The sequence below is a fragment of the Paramacrobiotus metropolitanus genome, unplaced genomic scaffold, assembly GCF_019649055.1.
Source record: "Paramacrobiotus metropolitanus isolate TYO unplaced genomic scaffold, Prichtersi_v1.0 Parri_scaffold0000009, whole genome shotgun sequence".
In the NCBI taxonomy this organism is placed as follows: domain Eukaryota; kingdom Metazoa; phylum Tardigrada; class Eutardigrada; order Parachela; family Macrobiotidae; genus Paramacrobiotus; species Paramacrobiotus metropolitanus.
The window spans coordinates 1840090-1859245 of NW_026570229.1; the positions used below are offsets into that span (position 1 = coordinate 1840090).

Genomic DNA, 19156 nt, shown 5'->3' on the forward strand with positions numbered 1-19156 from the left:
AGAGCTTAATGTGTACATACATGATAAACGTACACTTGTACAGAATTCTGTAATGTGCAAGTACAAATGGGCTTGTACATACAATATACAGAGTATATACTCCGTTTTCTGCAGTGGCAAATGCCAATCACAGCTGTAGCAGAAATACGCTGACTATCAAGGCAGACACAACTGTTAAATCTTGGGGATGGATGGACATAATTGTACTCGTATGTTATTCACTGAACCGGCTTCGTACAAAGAAGACGACACATTTCAGAAAATATTCTTTACTAAGCTTATTCGTAGAAACAATCAAAATGTATATATCCGCCGTTACTGCAATTATCCTCAATTGCATTGAATCGCTGGCCGCGTTATACGGATGGAATGGCTGCAGGCATCGTCACATACAGCGATACACGATACTACATAGTACACGGCCAGTTATCGACTTAACCGCCTTCCGGGATTAATTACGTTTTTTTAAGTTGTAACGATCGCGTACACTTATTTCTCCCATGTTGACGATTGTTCTTTATCGTGCCTCGATTCACTGAAACTGATTTCATATTTTCCGTAACGTTTTTGGATTTCACGCTTCGTGCACGGGTGATAGCCTAGGCAAATGTATTTTTGTCCTCGGAATTATTATCAGCATTTCAAACAAGCATCCGATTGCTCTTTGTGTCGGGCAATGTGCCATGCTTATTGCTACTGCATGTACAGAGTAGATCACACGTTCTTCTATTGCAAAAACATTCCTGCAACCCTAAACAACTGGTCGTCCAGCGTGGTTATCGGTTAACACTTTTGTTTTGAAAGGAGCCTCTCGTAAAATAAAGCAGACAAATTCCAGAGATTCGGTAGAAGTATGCAAAACGACGTAGAGCCTATTATAGCCACCGTCGCGCCACTTGTGCCGACTACAACATGCGGATGGCCGGATCGCGATGTTTCCGTCGATTTTAACAATCCCGACGTTATCTATGCGGACCAGGTGATACGTCCGATGTGGATGTTCTTGTGCACAACAGGAAACATACTGAATGTTGTCCTCCTGCACCGTATTCTCACCTACCAGAAGGTGTTCCTCGTCGGTATGGCATGGTTCGATCTGACATGCATGTAAGGAACTAAGCATTTTGGCATAATATCAATACGCATTAAATAAGACATGTAAAGTCTGTAATCGTGGGAAAAACAAATGACGCAGCGCAGAATGTAAAATGTTTTATATGCTGATAAATAAAATGCCACATGAAATTGGTAAATTCGGCGATGGCGGACTTTTCTGAGTAAAAACTAAGAAAAAGGACAAAGTAAAATTTATTTTTTTGATGTTTGCAGGTGGGCATGGTTCGGCTTGTATATCGGGGTAAGTCAACAAACAATCCAGCAAAAAAAATATTACAGAATTTGAAATTTGTAAATTCGAGTCACAATGTAAATATCTGCATGCGGACAGGGCTTCGTTTGGAAAGGGCATGCCATGCCGCCCCTGATCCGAATAATAACGGCTGTCGGCAACACGCTGGCCCAATGCTCAGACTGGTAAAACGACCTCTTGTGCTCCTCTATAACGGCAAAAGACCAAGTATCAAGACAAAATTTGCGCATTGGCTTTTTACAGGACCCTGCTGGCGTTCAGCATTACACGCGTCTTATGCACCATTTTTCCTTTAAAAGCGCGAGCGTTGTTTACTGTATTTCGCGCCCGAGTCGTTCTCGTAGTCATCCTCGTTCCGGCAACGGCAACATTCCTTTATGACTTCGTATCTGTGTCGTTTCCAGCCAATGCGACGGACCAGTGGCAAACAGAATGGACGACTGTTCATATTAAGGGAACGGTGAGACCTCAATACCGTAAAATATTAGCCGCTATTTAAGTTAACTGTTACGATCGGTGGGCATGGCTGCAGGCGTTCGCCGAATTAATAACTTTCTTCGCCATCTTCGCGTCCAACATCTTCGTCATTGGCTTTATAAAAATCCAGCATATTCAGCAGCAACTGGACCGCAGTACTCCGGAGAGCCCATCGGATTCTCGACCACTCCATCCTGGTGTCGAGAACGGTCACCAAGCCAACGGTTTCCAGCGCAGCCGTTTCATTCGTGTGATTCGCCATGTGAAGAGATCCCAAACCACGGCCACGCTGCGCATGTTAACCGCCTCGACCTGTCTGTACATTCTCACCAGGAGCCCAGTGGTCATCTACCAGATCATGGAGAAGATGTGCGTGGCCCGGATGACCGACCACCAGTATTCCATCTTTGTCGGTGTGCACAATCAGTTTCTCTTCGCCAGCTACTCATTACAGTTTGTATTGTACTGTGCTGTTAATCCGCCTTACTTAAAACGAGCGCTGCATGTGCTGCGGTACTGTAAAATCCCGCCACCCGTTAACTCGCCGGCCGGATCACGTATTCAGTCAACATCTAGTGCGAGAAGTCTGCGTCGGGAGACATCGGCACCCCGGTCGCCAGAGCCGGTTGAAGTTTAACGGGGAACCTGCAGTTTTCGGAAGGTAGTTTAGCGTTGAATTGCGCAAACCTCTGTATTTAAACAAGTATTGTTTGCTAATGTAGCACTTGTTTGTTGCTGTTTGCTAGCATCCTCGACGATAATTTATTTTCAAACTCCGACGATTGCCACACACGTCGTATCAGAAACCGAACTGATTCCCAAAGTATTGAAACTCACGGACTTACAATGTATAGAGGCAAGGCGCATCAGTGTAGACCAAAATACAACCGAAAATCGAGAACCTCTAGAAAGCATGGGAACATTAAATCTGCATTGTAAGACTACAAATAACGAGTCTGAATCTTTTTCAAGGTTTATACTCGTATTATTTCAGTTAGTGCCCAGCCTGCCCCAGCGCAAGTATTTTTATATGTGAATTCTTTTGCGCTGAAAAAATATTAGTTCTAGAAAGTGCACAGGAATAACAGCAAGCACGAGTAAAGAGGTTAAAGCATGTACAGTATCAGTTACTACGAGTAAAGCTATATTCCGTCACTCACGGTCACTGACGAGTGCCGAGCAGTCAACATAATGTGAGAAGCGAGCAATAAAGGCGACGCACATGCAGTTTGTACTGTATTGTACATGTGGTTCAAAAGCAGACCATCTGTGGCATCAGGTTAAGGTTGCTACTGTTGATCGGAAAGGCAACTGTGCGAACAAAACGATCGTAATCATACATTCTTTGGTCCAAGTTTACGAAGCGAAATCAGACCAGCAATCCGCTTCGGGATCATACACCTCCATTTGCTCAGTCAGGCTGTTCTTCATATCCGGGAATGTGCGCCCACCAAACACAAAAATACGCTTGCCCACCACGAAAGCAGCATGTGAAATGCGCGCTCGCTTGAGGCGACACACGGGTCGGCGATCGAGGGTTTGAATATGGCATGAAAGCGTGGCATGAATATGGCGTGTTTTTTTACACGAAGTGGCATGAAAGTCCGCTTCCAACCACCTTGTCCCGCCAAGACTGTACAAAAACCCATCCGACACTGCATAGGCGCACTGGGTAGTGGGATGTAGTCGGCGTTCGTCTAGTAAACGCTGAAAGGATTTGGGCCGCGTGTTCGCATCCTTAACACTGAAGTTCACTGCCAGTTTCTTGGCATACTGTCGGTCATCCACAGGTGGCCGTGTGATGTGAACTACGTTGTACACGTGTCTCAGCGCTTCCACCCATTCTTCCCTAAAAAAACCATAACAGTATCAAACAACTGAACGGCTATCAGAAAGTTCATGGCCCCTGGAAAAATAGTGCACAAGACGGCGATGCACTGTGTGCAATATCTACCGCTACGCCACAGTAACGGCGTCGCATTTCTTCGAAATTCTTTTTTGCCTGATACTGTATATGCAAGCTTGCCCGGTAATTTTTGCCGAAACGATGCACAGTGATATATACAAATTTACTTGCTACGCCAAACTCCATACCACGGCGCGCCACGCCGTACTGCTGAAGCAGGTAACAAGCATTTGGTTGGCTGGTGGCTTTTTTGTGCACGCCAGTTTATTAAGCAAAAGAGGCCCGGCGGAAGGTGGCGAGAAAATGTCGGTGTTTCGGAGTGCGCAAAAGTGGAAGTTTTTGTGTATGTACCCCAATTTGGCACATGTACCGGGCAACTTCCCTTAAGCGCAAACTTCGCGCCAGCTGTACCTTTACGTAGGATTTACCGCACAAATCTAATGAAATTTAACATGTATTTTTTTCACCTTCCATCCACCTCAACAACGCGCCTGTCGGAAAGAAGCTCCACCTTATCGTCGAAAATTCAGGCAACTTTTGGATGCCGATGACTGCTCTTGTATTCCCAAAAATAGATCGTATTTCCAACGGCCACTGGGGGTAACCGCCATCCATCCACTTCGAAATCAGCCTGCAACCGATACCACTGGCGGTGTCGTAAATCCAGTCTGGCAATCGAAATCCGTTCTTTCTCCACTGGTGGATCAGACTTTTCTAGAATTTGACAGATTAACCGATTCTTGACCATGGCTAACGATGACGCTAAGATATCCGGTGGCTGCCGAGTGGGAAGCACGACTTCTTTCAAGGTGTTTGTCCACGGACAAAAGAGCTGCATTTCCGTTTGCACCGCTGAGTTGCGGTCGCCGGTTGAAAACATGTGCACGAAGAGTATGCCCTTGTCCGTGTCGCTGTGCAGTGGTTCTTCTTCTAATTCCTTGTCTGGTTCCTGGTCTAGCTCCACGTGTGGTTTCTCGGCAGGTTCCTCGTTGGGGTGCTGGATGCATGTGACATCCCCTGAAGCCGCAGTGCCGCAGATGGTGGAATTTGATGACCGTATAAAGCCGTACAACCTTCGGAGTAGAAACCGCATCCTGATCAAGGCGGTAGCGAAGAAGAAAGTTGGCGAGACGACCTTTGCTTGGAAACTTAATAAATTGTGGACATTTTTTGTTGATTCTAATTTTTCTGATCTGTTCCATATTCATACAGTTGGTGCCTTTAAGCAAGCTTTGAACCGTGTCAATTTTGTTTAGGACGTCTTTTCTGTCTATCTGCACTCGTACTTTTCGATTTTGCTATTTGGCCAGGTTTAAAATCCCAGCTAGAATGTCACCCTAGCCGGAAATGGGCTACCTGCTCCACGATGAATAATAATAATAACGGCACTGCTCAATGATCTTCGCTGTTTGCGGATCGTTGTGTGTCTGCGGCTAGATGCTATTGCATACAGGCCATCAGGTCTCTTAATTCTTCGGGGGATGGCCTATTCTTGCCTTCCCTCTATAAACATTTCGGGGTGAGTTCAGCAATGGCCAACGCGATTTTCCCGTTGATAAAAGGTACATAACCCTCGATTATCTTACTCATGAATTCGTTGGGCGGTGTCTGTGCATCCACGTAGAAAAATGCATCACTGGCTTTCGCGTTCGACTTGCAGAGAGTCTGTGAAACACACAAACTGACTCTGAAGTCAGCAACTGCGTGGCTATCACCTGTGCTGTATTTGCTCAAATGCATCACTAGTCACTACATTCCCGTACCACTCACATGGAATGCCCCGATAAGAAAAGTTTTTATCGCTATCAAATTGAAGCCGCTAAGAAGAATACTCGTATGAAACACGGTGTTTGCAGGCAGTAGGAGAATTTTGTTTATAATTCTAAGCGCAACAGGCACTCTAGTATTTTCTGATAGGCAGATAATTTGTTTGTGATCTTCGAGTCAATGCGAGAAAGTTAACGGCTTGAATGTCATCACGAAATAAACTAAATAAACAAATGTATTTCAAGAGATTAATGTTATTGTCCAGTTATTAATGTTATTGTCCATTGTTAGTTAAGCGTCCAATGCACTATTACACGACATCAATCGGTCAGCATGTGGAAGTTCCCCATACTCCGACGGTTCGGAAAGCATGACAATAACCGTCGGAGTATGGGGAACTTCCACATGCTGACCGATTGATGTCGTGTAATAGTGCATTGGACGCTTAACTAAAAAGTGACCAAAGCGTATAACAGTTTCCAGCCATGGTCTGTCCTACAATTAATTTTATGGGTGCTGACATTTTCACTTCAATCTAATGTTCAACTGTCGACGACTGCGTGGTACTCGGGCACACGTCATACGCGGACGCCACTAATCCGTTTGGCAGCGCTTTCCAACATCCTTTGCACTGGAACCCTTCTTTCGTTGTTTGATTACTTGCTTCACAGAGAGGCTGCCCTTCGTCTCCACAGGTCAAGGTAACGTCTACTTTCTGGGCTTTCTCGAAAGCCAGTCGCTGAAGTGGTTGCATCATGGTATTAAAGCAAAGGTCACCATTGGCTACCAATGGGTTTCCTGATAATTCCACGTTAATCGACTGAGCATGGGTACCATTCCGAAGAAAGTTAATTAGCTCAGCTGGAATGGCGGCGATTTTGTTGCCTCCCAGATTGACTTGGTTAAGATGAGGCAGATTTGGAGGGGAGGAAACTTTAAGGGTGGTAATGGAATTCAGGGGCGCGTTCAAGACCTAAACCAAACATAGAAAGCTTATGATAATATTGGCCAAACGTTTTTTAATGAAATGCATGATTATTAAGCAGGATCTGCTTAGTTAAAACTTGCCCGAAGATTGCTTGACTGCGGTGTTATTTTTTAACCCGGCATTAGACGAGTGGGCACAGCGAAAGTTAAAATCAACACCGCAACGTTTTTTGGGAGAACCGACCAATCGAGCTCCTTCAGTGGATTTTCCTGTAACGACAGTGCCGTTAGCGCCGGCGTGGCGTGGAATGCTCCCGGTTGGATCCGCTCCAATCCCGCATTATCCACGGTGAGCCCCACAAATTGTCGAACCCGTCAAACATTCCTGAGTCCAGTGATGACAATCGTCCTCCGATAAACTCCAGTTCGCCTACCGTCTTTCTGGCATTGGACAACCAGGACTTTATCACGCCGGTGTCGTTGAATTCGAAGCGGTTAAAAACGATGTAATGCAGTTTGGGACACGCCGGTAAGGGCGGCGCATTTTTCAGGAACGATAGAGCTTTGTTATTACCCAAGCTTAAACGCGAAGTGGCTAGCAACTCGGTCCGTTTGCGAAACGGGCATACCGTCGACGCATTACACTTTGAGACAAAACCGTAGCATATGACACATAAAGAAATGATTGTTGTACTTTAAAATGGGTTCAGTAATAGTAACGCATTTGTTGTTGCTGAGAAATTAATTTTTAAAGTGAAAAATTTGAAGTCAATTTTTACAGAGTACAGATTTGAAGAAAAATATTCTGAAACGGCCATTTTATAGAGTGAAGTATTAGAAGCTTATTATACGGACAGAATTTTGATTGATAAAAAACAGAAAAAGAAAAAAATCGGGGGTGCCAAAGTGATTGGGGCACTCTACCCCTGGATATTTCTGACCATATCTGCCGAACAGAACCCTAAACAGTAGGACTGGCTCAATCCGTACCAAACTTGTGTTACGTAGCGCGACAGACACGGAACGCGACAGAACAAATACCCGCGACAGTACTTTGGCTACATCGCGCATGCTGCGCCAGTACTTTGTGCTGCGCTCAGGCTGTATTGCCGCGACGCCGCGACAGCCGCGACACAGTATATAACCGCGACAGCACCGCGGCAGTACTTCTGCTGCTGGCAGGCTGTGCTTCCGCGACGCCGCGACAGCCGCGACACAGTATATAACCGCGACAGCACCGCGGCAGTACTTCTGCTGCTGGCAGGCTGTGCTTCCGCGACGCCGCGACAGCCGCGACACAGTATATAACCGCGACAGCACCGCGGCAGTACTTCTGCTGCTGGCAGGCTGTGCTTTCGCGACGCCGCGACAGCCGCGACACAGTATATAACCGCGACAGCACCGCGGCAGTACTTCTGCTGCTGGCAGGCTGTGCTTTCGCGACGCCGCGACAGCCGCGACACAGTATATAACCGCGACAGCACCGCGGCAGTACTTCTGCTGCTGGCAGGCTGTGCTTCCGCGACGCCGCGACAGCCGCGACACAGTATATAACCGCGACAGCACCGCGGCAGTACTTCTGCTGCTGGCAGGCTGTGCATCCGCGACGCCGCGACAGCCGCGACCAGTATATAATTGCGACAGCACCGCGACAGTACTTCTGCTGCTGGCAGGCTGTGCATCCTCGACGCCGCGACAGCCGCGACACAGTAGATAATTGCGACAGCACCGCGCCAGTTCCTGTGCGGAAAAGTGTTCTCCGAGAGTAAAACTAGTGACTTTGAACACTTGCGTAAATTGAACACTGGTGTACTTTGAACGGTCTTTACGGAATCGGCGTGGCTCGTAGACTATAACACAAGGGGGACCTCGCGTTTGTTTAACACCTCTCAAGAGTTATCTGGAACGGATCTAGTTATTTACTAATATTTAGTCCTTTTTAAAATGAACAAAGCGCCAGAATCTGCTTTTGGGAGCAAAGAAACACAAAAAAAAGCGCTTAATGGATGGACCAGAGTTCACTAGCCATTCGCTTGTTACCAGGTCAACGGGACACGATTTCTGATTTATAATGCGCGAAAATAGCGTACGAAAAGCTTTCTAACGGGGCCGTTCCTCTTGAGGCGCCACCCATTTGCCCTCGGGAACACCTTTAGTACACGGAACCCCTGCCCCCTGGGGCTACAACTGGGGGCAGCTGTTCTGTACATTGAACAGGTGTACACCGAACGAAAAAACCCGGCGGCTTTCACATCTGCAAGATGTCATTCGCATCCCCTCTACGCCCTGCAATAAAATTAGCTAAAAGCACCATTGTAGAGGAGTGTGTAGTTGATGGTTCCTGGCCTACAATTCTTTGTCGCTCAGTTGCCAGTGCAGAAAAGTAAAGCTCGATTGATTAAAAACGTTGCCAGGAATTCTTTTTAGAGACTGCGCGATTATTGCCAAGCAATTTTGTAAAAATAATAACTTCGAATGCTTCGGTAAATTGTGTCATAGTCCGAAAAGAAGAAATACTAGTATGGAATAACCGAGAACTGCTTACCGTGAAACCGGTTAAAAGGTGGTACTAATACTAATAGTCATTCCCATAATTATGTCCTGCTACGCTGCGGTCATGCAGTGCCGTAAAAGACAGTGCACTATCCTAGTTATTATGTTTCATTTATGTGTGTGGAACTCTGTATTCCGACCGTATGTAATTCAATCCTGACGTCTTGGGCAATTTTTTGCACTGAATTACTTGTCAATAGTTTGCTTATTATTTTCACGTTAACAGCTGCTGCGTCAAGAATGAGCTGCAGGACCCAGAGGATAATATTCTGCGAAGCACGCTCTCGGTGCCGGAAGCGTAATGCGAAAATTCCAGCACAATAGTTAAATCCTAAAGTCAATAGCCAAGTATTTGAACTTTCATAAAGCTAAAACTGCATACAACGATTTCTCGTAGAGCCCATCTGTGGACAACACAACAAGAGATACATTATTACGTCTAGTGCCAGGTTTGTGCACAACAGAATTTGCCACTTTCCCGTTTGAACGCAATTGCAAGGCTAAACCGTCACTGCCCGATTAAACGTTCCTTTGCCAAACACTGTTCTCGAGTCTTCCAATTTTAGTATTTTTATACAATTTTCTAGAGTGGTCTACAGTTTAATTACATTTTCCCTATAACTGTTATAAGTCAATAATCGTTAATCTAGCGGAACAACCAGCGTCACACATCACTGACCACTACGAGGTTATCACGTCAGACTCCAACAGCACTTTACAGGTTCAAGCTGGCCAACACGTAACGCATATCACTGGCTTGCGTCACCGAGCCTACTCACCAGCAGCAACTCGGGCTTACACTTGACCAAATCCACTCGGCACGGCGCACACAATTACTAATTTGGTTTACGATTGAGCGTTTTCAGAGCTTGTGCAATGTGCGCACCAACAAGAATGAGTATCCGTGTTGGCGGCAGGCGTCTCTCCCCGTGAGCAGAGGTGGCATTGGCATTCGTCGAGCGGAAGAATTAGCTCTCCCAGCCTACCTGGCTTCGATTCACTCCGCATCTGTACTAATGTCACTGCTTCTTCCCAATCACGCTGCTGTGGACTCCACCGATGCACGGGAAAAGTGGAAAGTGAAGAGTGGTCAGACAGATCTTCCCGAACTCAACTTCCAAAACTCTCAACGATCGTGGGACTTACCGCTGTGTAATGCGTCACTGTCAACACTGCTGGATGTTTTCCGTGACGACGAAACTAACAGAGCCCATCTCCTTGCCCAGTCCAAACCGGAAGCCGGCATTTGGTTAATTTTGTTATTAAACTAAATTCTTCGTATTACTGGGCACAACAGTAGAACTGAATTTTAGTGTGTTTTGACTGACTATGTATTTAAGATCTTGAAACTCTGAAATTACCTGCACTAAAAGCGTAAGAAATCGTTTTCTCCTCTTCCAGTTGCAATATTAATGTCTACGCGCAGTGTTGCCTAACGCAGGGTTCGAATTAGAAGCGGTTACACAAAAAGATACCACGGAGTGATGTTTTCGTTGCAAGAAATATTGTGAATCGCTCCAATTTCGTCCACGGTCGATGCATTTTAACCGATTTCACGATTTCACCTTTTCATGCATTTCATTTCACTTTCACATTTCACGCGAGGGTCTGAGTGATTGTGAAATGAAAGTGAAATGAAAAGTGAAATGTGAAATCGTGAAAGCGTGACTTCAACCATACAATGGAAGTCAAAATTCTCTTACATTCGGTCCGGGACCGAATGACCAATAAAAATAAATGGCTAGGACCAAATGACCAATAAACAGAAACGCGCAAGAATACGAACACTTGTTTCTGGCGCATTTCCCAACGAACACCATCAAGCGATATCTCAAACGAAAGACAAAAACATTTCAAGAATTTCGATACCAAACGTGTCATCCGTTATGGGATCTAAGAGAAAATCGAGCCATTTTAGTTTGTCGTAGACAAAGCACACGATTTCTGTGTGAAAGCTGAAACAAACCGCGGATGCAAATCCTATGCTATGTCTACGAGAAACTTTAGATGCCTCGATTATCTCTTAGATCTTATAAAGAACAACTTATTTGGTATCAAAATTCTTGAAATTTTTTCCTCATTCGTTTGAGATATCGGTCGATGGTTTTCGTTGGGAAATGCGCAAGGTGCAAGTGTAAATGTTAGCAGGCCGATGGCCAGTCAAAAATTTGGTTGTTTGATTACAGAAAAGTGCCTGCTTGCGCGCGTTTTGTGATTACATAAGTGTAAGACAATTTTGGCGTCCATTGTAGTCACACCCACAGATATGTGACTTGTCCTTTTCAGATTTTGTGATATGCGTGCGGTTATTTTCCCGATAGAAAGTTCATTTTTTTTAAGAGAGGTTCCTCAGAGAACGATTTTTGAGCTTCAGTTGCAGGCACACCTTTGTGCAATTCATTCTAATCTTTCGCGTTGAAATTTTAATTTATGCGTATGTAACAGGCAAGCGCAGGAAGATCACGAGTGAGCTTCATTGACAAATAAAGGGAATACAAGGCTGCGTAATATCAGGGAGCAAGAACAAAGCACGTCTGGCTGAATCTAGCTAGTGAATATTAAACTCATCATAATTATTTTGCTTATAATTTTGATTAAGCTTATCATAATTGGAAATTGATCAATTTTAATTATGATCAGCATAATCAAAATTCAACAATTTTAATTAAACTGGAGCATAATTAAAATTGTCCAATTTTAATTTTGCCTATCATAATTAAAATTCAGTTTTCTTTTGATCAGGCTATTTATATTGTTCATAATTTGACTCAGAATTAAGCTTAAGTATAATTAAAATTGACGAATTTTAATTATGCTTAAGCTTAATTAAAAATGCGCAATTTTAATTATGCTCAGCATAATCAAAATTGCCATAATTTTAATTGAATTAATCATAATGTTTAATTCCCAGCAAAATTAAGAGTTTAATCATCACTAAATCTAGCAAGTCGTTGCTAAAAGGGTTCTTGAGTGTCTGCCCAGGCGTGAAAGAATGCTGTCGGCAAGCACGTTCGTGATGCGGTCCAGACATATCAGGTGTGTGATGCGCAAACTGGACTCGATCCAACGCGAGCGTATGAACGCTGATTGGTGCTGCGAGAGAGGGACGAGAGAGCAGTACTACTCAGCGTATGCGCTGCGTATATCCGCTTCAGCGGATGAGTGAGTGCAGTGCAGCAGCACACGTACGTACAGAGAGAGGCGATGCAGCATGCAAGTTTGTGCAAGTACGCACTTTGTGGGCGGAGCACCACGCGCAGGCTCATATGCCGTGACCCTGCAAAAGAACAAAACACGCAAATCCGGGGTGAAAATCCAGTGCTCCGTCCGGGGGGAGGTCGCCGTCCCAGGAAGTTCGGGCAGTGTTTTGGTGGTGGAATTCTTCAGCGTGGTGCTGGTGGTCGATCCGGCCGTAGGGATCGGAGTCGGTGCTGCTGTTGGCGGTGTATCCGTTCTGGTTTTCCGCTGGTCCGGGTCGCGTTCGCCGTCGGCATCGCAGGAGGCAATTCTCGCTCCGCGGCATCGCAGGAGGCGTTTCTCGCTCCGCGGCTTCTCCATCCATTCTGGGGAGGCATCTCCGTCCGTTCCGGGGAGGATCCATCGCATTCTGCGTGGGGTGGGGGGGTGGGAATGTAGCTCCACCCCCCGGGGTTGAATCAGGTCCGCAACTCAGAGGTGCCGCGCGCGCTGGCAGCGCGCACGGCCGGGAGCGAAACCGTGAACTGCTACCTGTTACCGGGCGCTTCATGGGCGCCACAGGTACGGTCGACAGCGAAACAGCGGTGAAGCCGGATGAAGGCTTTAATGCCGAAATCATGCGCACCGTGGGGCAGCAGACACCAGACTAATGAGGAAGGATTCTGCAGCGAGTGCAACTGTGCTGCAGACCCGTCAAAACACCGAAGAGACGTACAGATATGGGGTGGAAATCCCCAGAACCAGCGAATGAGCTATCTGTGAGGGCGGAGCGTCTCACCCTTACACGTGCGTGTCTGGATCTTCATGTATGTTCATTCGCGCTGAATTTGTTGTAATGATTTAAATAAAACGAGTTCTTTTAACACAAATTTTACATGAAAGGTCATGATTATACTTCACGCCGCTACCGACACTAAAATGATTGCTATGAAAAGTCCACGTTTTAGACGATGATTTTGAAATTTTTGGTCATTACATACTAGATTTTATCGATTGATCCAAGTAACTGGAACTGATTAAGGTATTGATTTTTTCTCTGTGGGACCACACTTTGAAATTTTTTTCAACGCCACATTAGTATCTAGCGTTCTACGGGCACCGGTGCTGGTATCTGTGAGCTGACTTACAATTATTAGGAACCGATCTTTCTCTTGGACTTAGGAATTAAATGCATGTGGCAGAGTTTCTAAATTTCCTGAGTCAAACGGCGCTCTCGGTTTTTTTCCTCTTTTAATTTTTTTTACCCAAAAGTTACCGGCTGTTGTAATGCACATCTTGTTCCTTGATCTGCTAGTTGTTCACTTCTTAACCATACTTTAACTCCGCAATACCACCCTATATTATACCATACATCGAAGGTCAGCTAGAGAAACTTGCTGTGGGTGCTCAGCAAGTTTATGAGAGTCGTCTAGGTGCATTGCCACCTACTATTTGGAATCTGCCACCTTTTAGTGCAAGAATCTCCAGGTTTTATCACTTGGCGTGCCACTGGCAATCACTCAATTTCCAAACCACTTTGAGCTTTCCGAAATTTGATTGCATGTGGCTAGCCTGTCGTCTTATTTTCTAACAGCCGAATAATTTAGCAAAACAACCGTGTATCATGAAGCCATGATCAGCATTACTAACCGGATGGCTACCCGTCAACAATAGCCTACAGATACCGTATGCGTTCGTAGGTATCACGCGATTCTGTACGAGTAAAAGTTACCAAACAATCTATCAACTTTATCTCTAACATGGGGGTGTCGTGGCTGTGACCTCGCAAAAAAATGCAGAGGTAAGCATTAATTTGTGAGCTGAGTCACAGTCACGATTTAGACATTCCAGTCTTGAAACACTTTCCGTCTTTCTTTTTTTGGCCTATTATCAGGGCACGGTCAGATGCTCTCCTGTCAGACAAATACAGATATTTTGAGAGAAGATAGACAGAATAAAAACACTTTTGTCGGCAACGGATCAAAAACACTTTTGTCGGCAACGGATCTGGTGCGCCTGGGCCATCACTATTGTGCTGGTCAAAGGTGAAGTTTAAGCATCTTATGTCTTACGAACTTATGAGCCGTAACATTACTGCTGAAGCTAGCGGCGTACCGCTGCGAAAGAACTATATCCTGAGCGGTGTCACAATGTAGTCGCTGCTACTCATCATTTCATTTGATCAGTCTTTGCTCATCATTCGATTCCATTTTCAGAAAATGTTTTGCTAATATCATTATTCTCAAGAACTCACCATTTCATGGACCTACTATTTTGTGAATCTTTCAAGCTTGTGATAGTGTGACTGTAGCAAATACGTTTGTAGTAATATTATTATTTATTTAGATTTCGCCGCATGGGAAGCTGTAATAAAATGAATAATTGCAATGCTACAATTCAACGCACAACTCAATGCAGTCGTGATAAATCACGGCTTAAAAATCGTTGCAATTTAGCTGTGCTTTCGAGATTCATGGATCCACAAAATTCTCGAATAACTTTTTCAATAAAACTATACCAAATAAAAGATCAGCACTTCGATTTTTCTCATATTTTGCTCACTTGAAATTTTTGTTTATACTACATATATTTTGCTCACCAGATGTTAAAATTTCTTAGCAAAATTAACTTAAAGTGACTGCTTTCATAATAAAAACTGTTATGTCACTTTCAAAACACAAAAAACTTCAATTGATTTTTAAAAAAACCAACAACAATACAGCAAATGGACAGGGTTCAGCGCTTCCACGCATTCTACTGTATGTGTGAAACTTCAACTGTATATATGAAACCATATTATGCTTAATATTTGAAGCGAGCAAAATACGAGCAAAGTCGAAGTGCACATACGAACTGCACATAGTCGAACTGCATCACAAATTATATCGCGTTGTCGCCACCGTTGTGTAATGTATACTGTGCCCCGCCTGTCGCGGCGCCGCGGGAGCACAGCTTGTCAGCAACACAAGTACCGTCGCGGTTATGTACTGTGTCGCGGCTGTCGCGGCGTCGCGGAAGCACAGCCTGCCAGCAGCAGAAGTACTGTCGCGCGGTGCTGTCGCGGTTATATACTGTTTCGCGGCTGTCGCGGCGTCGCGGGTGCACAACCTGCCAGCAGCAGAAGTACTGTCGCGGTGCTGTCGCGGTTATATACTGTGTCACGGCTGTCGCGGCGTCGCGGACGCACAGCCTGCCAGCAGCAGAAGTACTGTCGCGCGGTGCTGTCACGGTTATATACTGTTTCGCGGCTGTCGCGGCGTCGCGGGTGCACAACCTGCCAGCAGCAGAAGTACTGTCGCGCGGTGCTGTCGCGGTTATAAACTGTGTCGCGGCGTCGCGCTTGTCGGGGCGTCGCGGATGCACAGCCTGCCAGCAGCAGAAGTACTGTCGCGCGGTGCTGTCGCGGTTATATACTGTGTCGCGGCGTCGCGCTTGTCGGGGCGTCGCGGATGCACAACCTGCCAGCAGCAGAAGTACTGTCGCGCGGTGCTGTCGCGCGGTGCTGTCGCGGTTATATACTGTGTCGCGGCGTCGCGCTTGTCGGGGCGTCGCGGATGCACAGCCTGCCAGCAGCAGAAGTACTGCCGCGGTGCTGTCGCGGTTATATACTGTGTCGCGGCTGTCGCGGCGTCGCGGATGCACAGCCTGCCAGCAGCAGAAGTACTGCCGCGGTGCTGTCGCGGTTATACACTGTGTCGCGGCTGTCGCGGCGTCGCGGATGCACAGCCTGCCAGCAGCAGAAGTACTGTCGCGCGGTGCTGTCGCGGTTATAAACTGTGTCGCGGCGTCGCGCTTGTCGGGGCGTCGCGGATGCACAGCCTGCCAGCAGCAGAAGTACTGTCGCGCGGTGCTGTCGCGGTTATATACTGTGTCGCGGCGTCGCGCTTGTCGGGGCGTCGCGGATGCACAACCTGCCAGCAGCAGAAGTACTGTCGCGGTGCTGTCGCGGTTATATACTGTGTCGCGGCTGTCGCGGCGTCGCGGATGCACAGCCTGCCAGCAGCAGAAGTACTGTCGCGGTACTGTCGCGGTTATATACTGTGTCGCGGTTGGTGTAAGCTTGGTCCGGGACGCGACAGTGACAGCCGATTTCAAGTTTGGTACAGATTGAGCCACTTCTGTAGCTAAACAGAGATTCTGTCCGTATAATAAGCGCAGGCTGCGGTACTTTATTTAATGCGCTTTTATTCGTAATTTTTGGCAAACAAACGTATTTACAGCTGATTTTCAAAGTTTTTTTACGTTTTGTTCACTGTTAGCTTGCAAAATGTACACCTCTTTCACGGCTTTGGTGCCGGTACCGAGAGGTACTGGCTGCCGCACACAAAAGCACAGCACATGTGGAGCAACGCAGAACAGGCAGGCAGCCATATAACGTTCATGCAGATTGATGCAATCATAGACACTAAAACAAGAGACTGCAAACAGACGGCAGATTTGCGTGTATGGCGTCTTTTGTTTCTCTTTCTTGTCAACAAGCTCAACAAAGCTGGATGGGGCAGTTGCAGACTTTGATCGCACCTGCTTCCGATTACTTTAATGTCAACCATTGACATCGGTGGCGATTGAAGGAATATGCCATCACTAACAATAAGTGCGGCGCAGCCCATTTTTTGCGGTTCACCTTACGTGCCCCCCTCTACCAGTTGTGCAACTTTAATTTTTTGCTTGTTAACGAAAAAAGATATACTCATTCCAATTATCGCGTTATGTACAAAGGACATTCCAAAACTTTCTTTGGTAAAGAATGAGATCAGTAACCCCAAATATGTTGCGTACGTAATTTACGTACGCAATTTAAAACACAACTTGCATTAGCTGCAGTGCATCTCTTGAGAGCTAATCTGGGTTTATCTGTAAACAGGCAGTAGCGGGAATGAGTCTTCCAGTTTATACTCAGCCATTAACAACAATTTTAATGCTGAATGCCGTATTGGCGCTTGCCTGTTGCACGGAATGAGTTTTTAGATGATTTGAACTGTTGAGATGAGTTGGATAGTCAGGCCCTAAATTAATCAAGACACGGCAGCATTTGCACAGTCCGACAAGCCTGCTCTCTCCAGGTATGCCAGGTATGATTTTTCCATATTTGCAGCATTCGCACAGTCATCCAAGATCGTTGCTGAGGGCACTGTAAAATGTAGATATGCCAGTTTTGATGTTCCCATATTCGCAGCATTCGCAGCTTTTGCCAAGGGTGCTTTGAAACTCAAGCAAAGTAAGTCTAACCAAGGACCTGCCGGTTCTTATTTTCCCTTATTCGCAGCGTTCGCCAAGGGTACTGTAAAAGTCAACCAAAGTAAGCCTAACTAAAGACATACCGGGTCTGATTTTTCCTTATTCGCAGCGTTTGCAGTCTTTGCCAACGTTCCTGCTGAGGATTTGCTAAATAGGACTAACGAATAGTATTCCGGTTCTGGTTTCCCCTCATCCGTAGCTTTCGCAGTGTTCGCCAACGTTGCTATTAAGGTCAGTCTAATTAAGCCTAACCATTAGCATGCCGGCTCAGATTTTTTCATATTTGCAGCGTTCGCCAAGGGTGCTTCAAAGGTCAGGTTGAATAAGCCTAACCATTTGTATGCCAGTACTGATTTTCCAATATTCGCAGCGTTCGCAGTGTTCGCCAAGGGTGCTTTGACAGTCAACCAAAGTAAACTCAACCAAAGACATGCCGGTTCTGATTTACCTGTATTCGCAGCGTTCGCCAATGTTGCTGCTCAGGTCAGGTTGAATGAGCCTAACCATCTGTATGCTTCTACTGATTTTCCCATATTCGCAGCCTTCGCAGTGTTCGCCACGGTTGCTGCTAAGATCAGTCTAAATAAGATTAACCAGTTGTATGTCATTTCTGGTTTTCCCATATTCGCACCATTCGCAGCGTTCGCAAAGGGTGCTTCAAAGGTTAACAAAAGTAAGCCTTACTAAAGACATACCGGTACTGATTTTCTCATATTCGCAGCGTTCGCAGTGTTCGCCAATGTTGCTGCTTAGGTCAGGTTGAATAAGCCTAACCGTTTGTATGCCGGTATTGATTTTCCATATTCGCAGTGTTCGCAGTGTTTGCCAAGGTTGCTGCTCAGGTGAGTTGAATAAGCCTAACCAGTTGTATGCCGGTTCTGATTTTCCCATATTCGCAGCGTCCGCGAAGGGTGCTTCAAAAGTCAACCAAAGTAAGCCTAACTAAAGACATGCGAGGTCTAATTTTCCCTTATTCGCAGTGTTCGCAGTCGTTGCCAACGTTTCTGCTAAGGTTATGCTAAATAAGCCTAACCCTTATTATGTTGTTTCTGGTATTCCTGTATTGGCGACATTCGGTCAGTTCGCTAGGAAAGCGGTTTAAGCCGATCTTCATATCCTGTTTTTGTTTCATGTAATCTTGTTATTAGCATTATGTTTGCCAAGGGTTGTGTCTATGACGTGAGTCGATTGTTACGTAAGTCTGTTTTAGTAGATGCTGACTACCTTTAGCCTTTGTAACAACAGCATGACAAGGTTTTTAACCCCCGGGTTGAATACTTAATGGAAATCCCGACCACCCGCCAGTAAAAATAGCCTTTGTAACAACAGCATGACAAGGTTTTTAACCCCCGGGTTGAATACTTAATGGAAATCCCGACCACCCGCCAGTAAAAATGCAGTTAAAAATAATAATTAAGTTTATTAAATCTTTTATGAGGTTTTGGTTTGTTTGTAACAAAAGGTTCGTAACAAAGGCTCCTCTCTTATGCAACAAGTCAGTAACACTGCCTCGTGCTGTTAATTCAGTTACTATATAAATTAGTTATGTGTACATTCCAAGCTGTAGAAATGTTAAGGTATCCTGGATACAATTTAACCTTAGCATGAACTTGGCGAATCTTGCGAACACATGCGAATATTAAAATTGAGATTCGGACTTAGGCTGATGCGATGCAGTAATATTTTACGTACATAGTACAACAATGTACAACAGTATTTACTGCGGCCGCAAATAAGTACTG

At 45.6% G+C, this 19156-nt stretch overlaps 1 protein-coding gene across 2 annotated transcripts; it reads left to right on the top strand.

The window, feature by feature from the left end:
- Positions 1–511: 511 nt before the first annotated feature.
- LOC129583086 (uncharacterized) lies at positions 512–2717 on the top strand. 2 transcript variants are annotated; one of them, XM_055474795.1, is made up of 6 exons: positions 512–1107; positions 1330–1357; positions 1448–1533; positions 1613–1829; positions 1902–2507; positions 2593–2717. In XM_055474795.1, exons 1-5 carry the CDS (start codon positions 854–856, stop codon positions 2481–2483), a joined length of 1167 nt encoding a protein of 388 aa, XP_055330770.1. In that variant the 5' UTR covers positions 512–853; the 3' UTR covers positions 2484–2507; positions 2593–2717. The 2 variants fall into 2 exon arrangements, with proteins under 2 accessions (XP_055330770.1, XP_055330768.1); XM_055474793.1 differs by having other exon boundaries at positions 1902–2703.
- The last annotated feature ends 16439 nt before the right edge of the window (positions 2718–19156 follow it).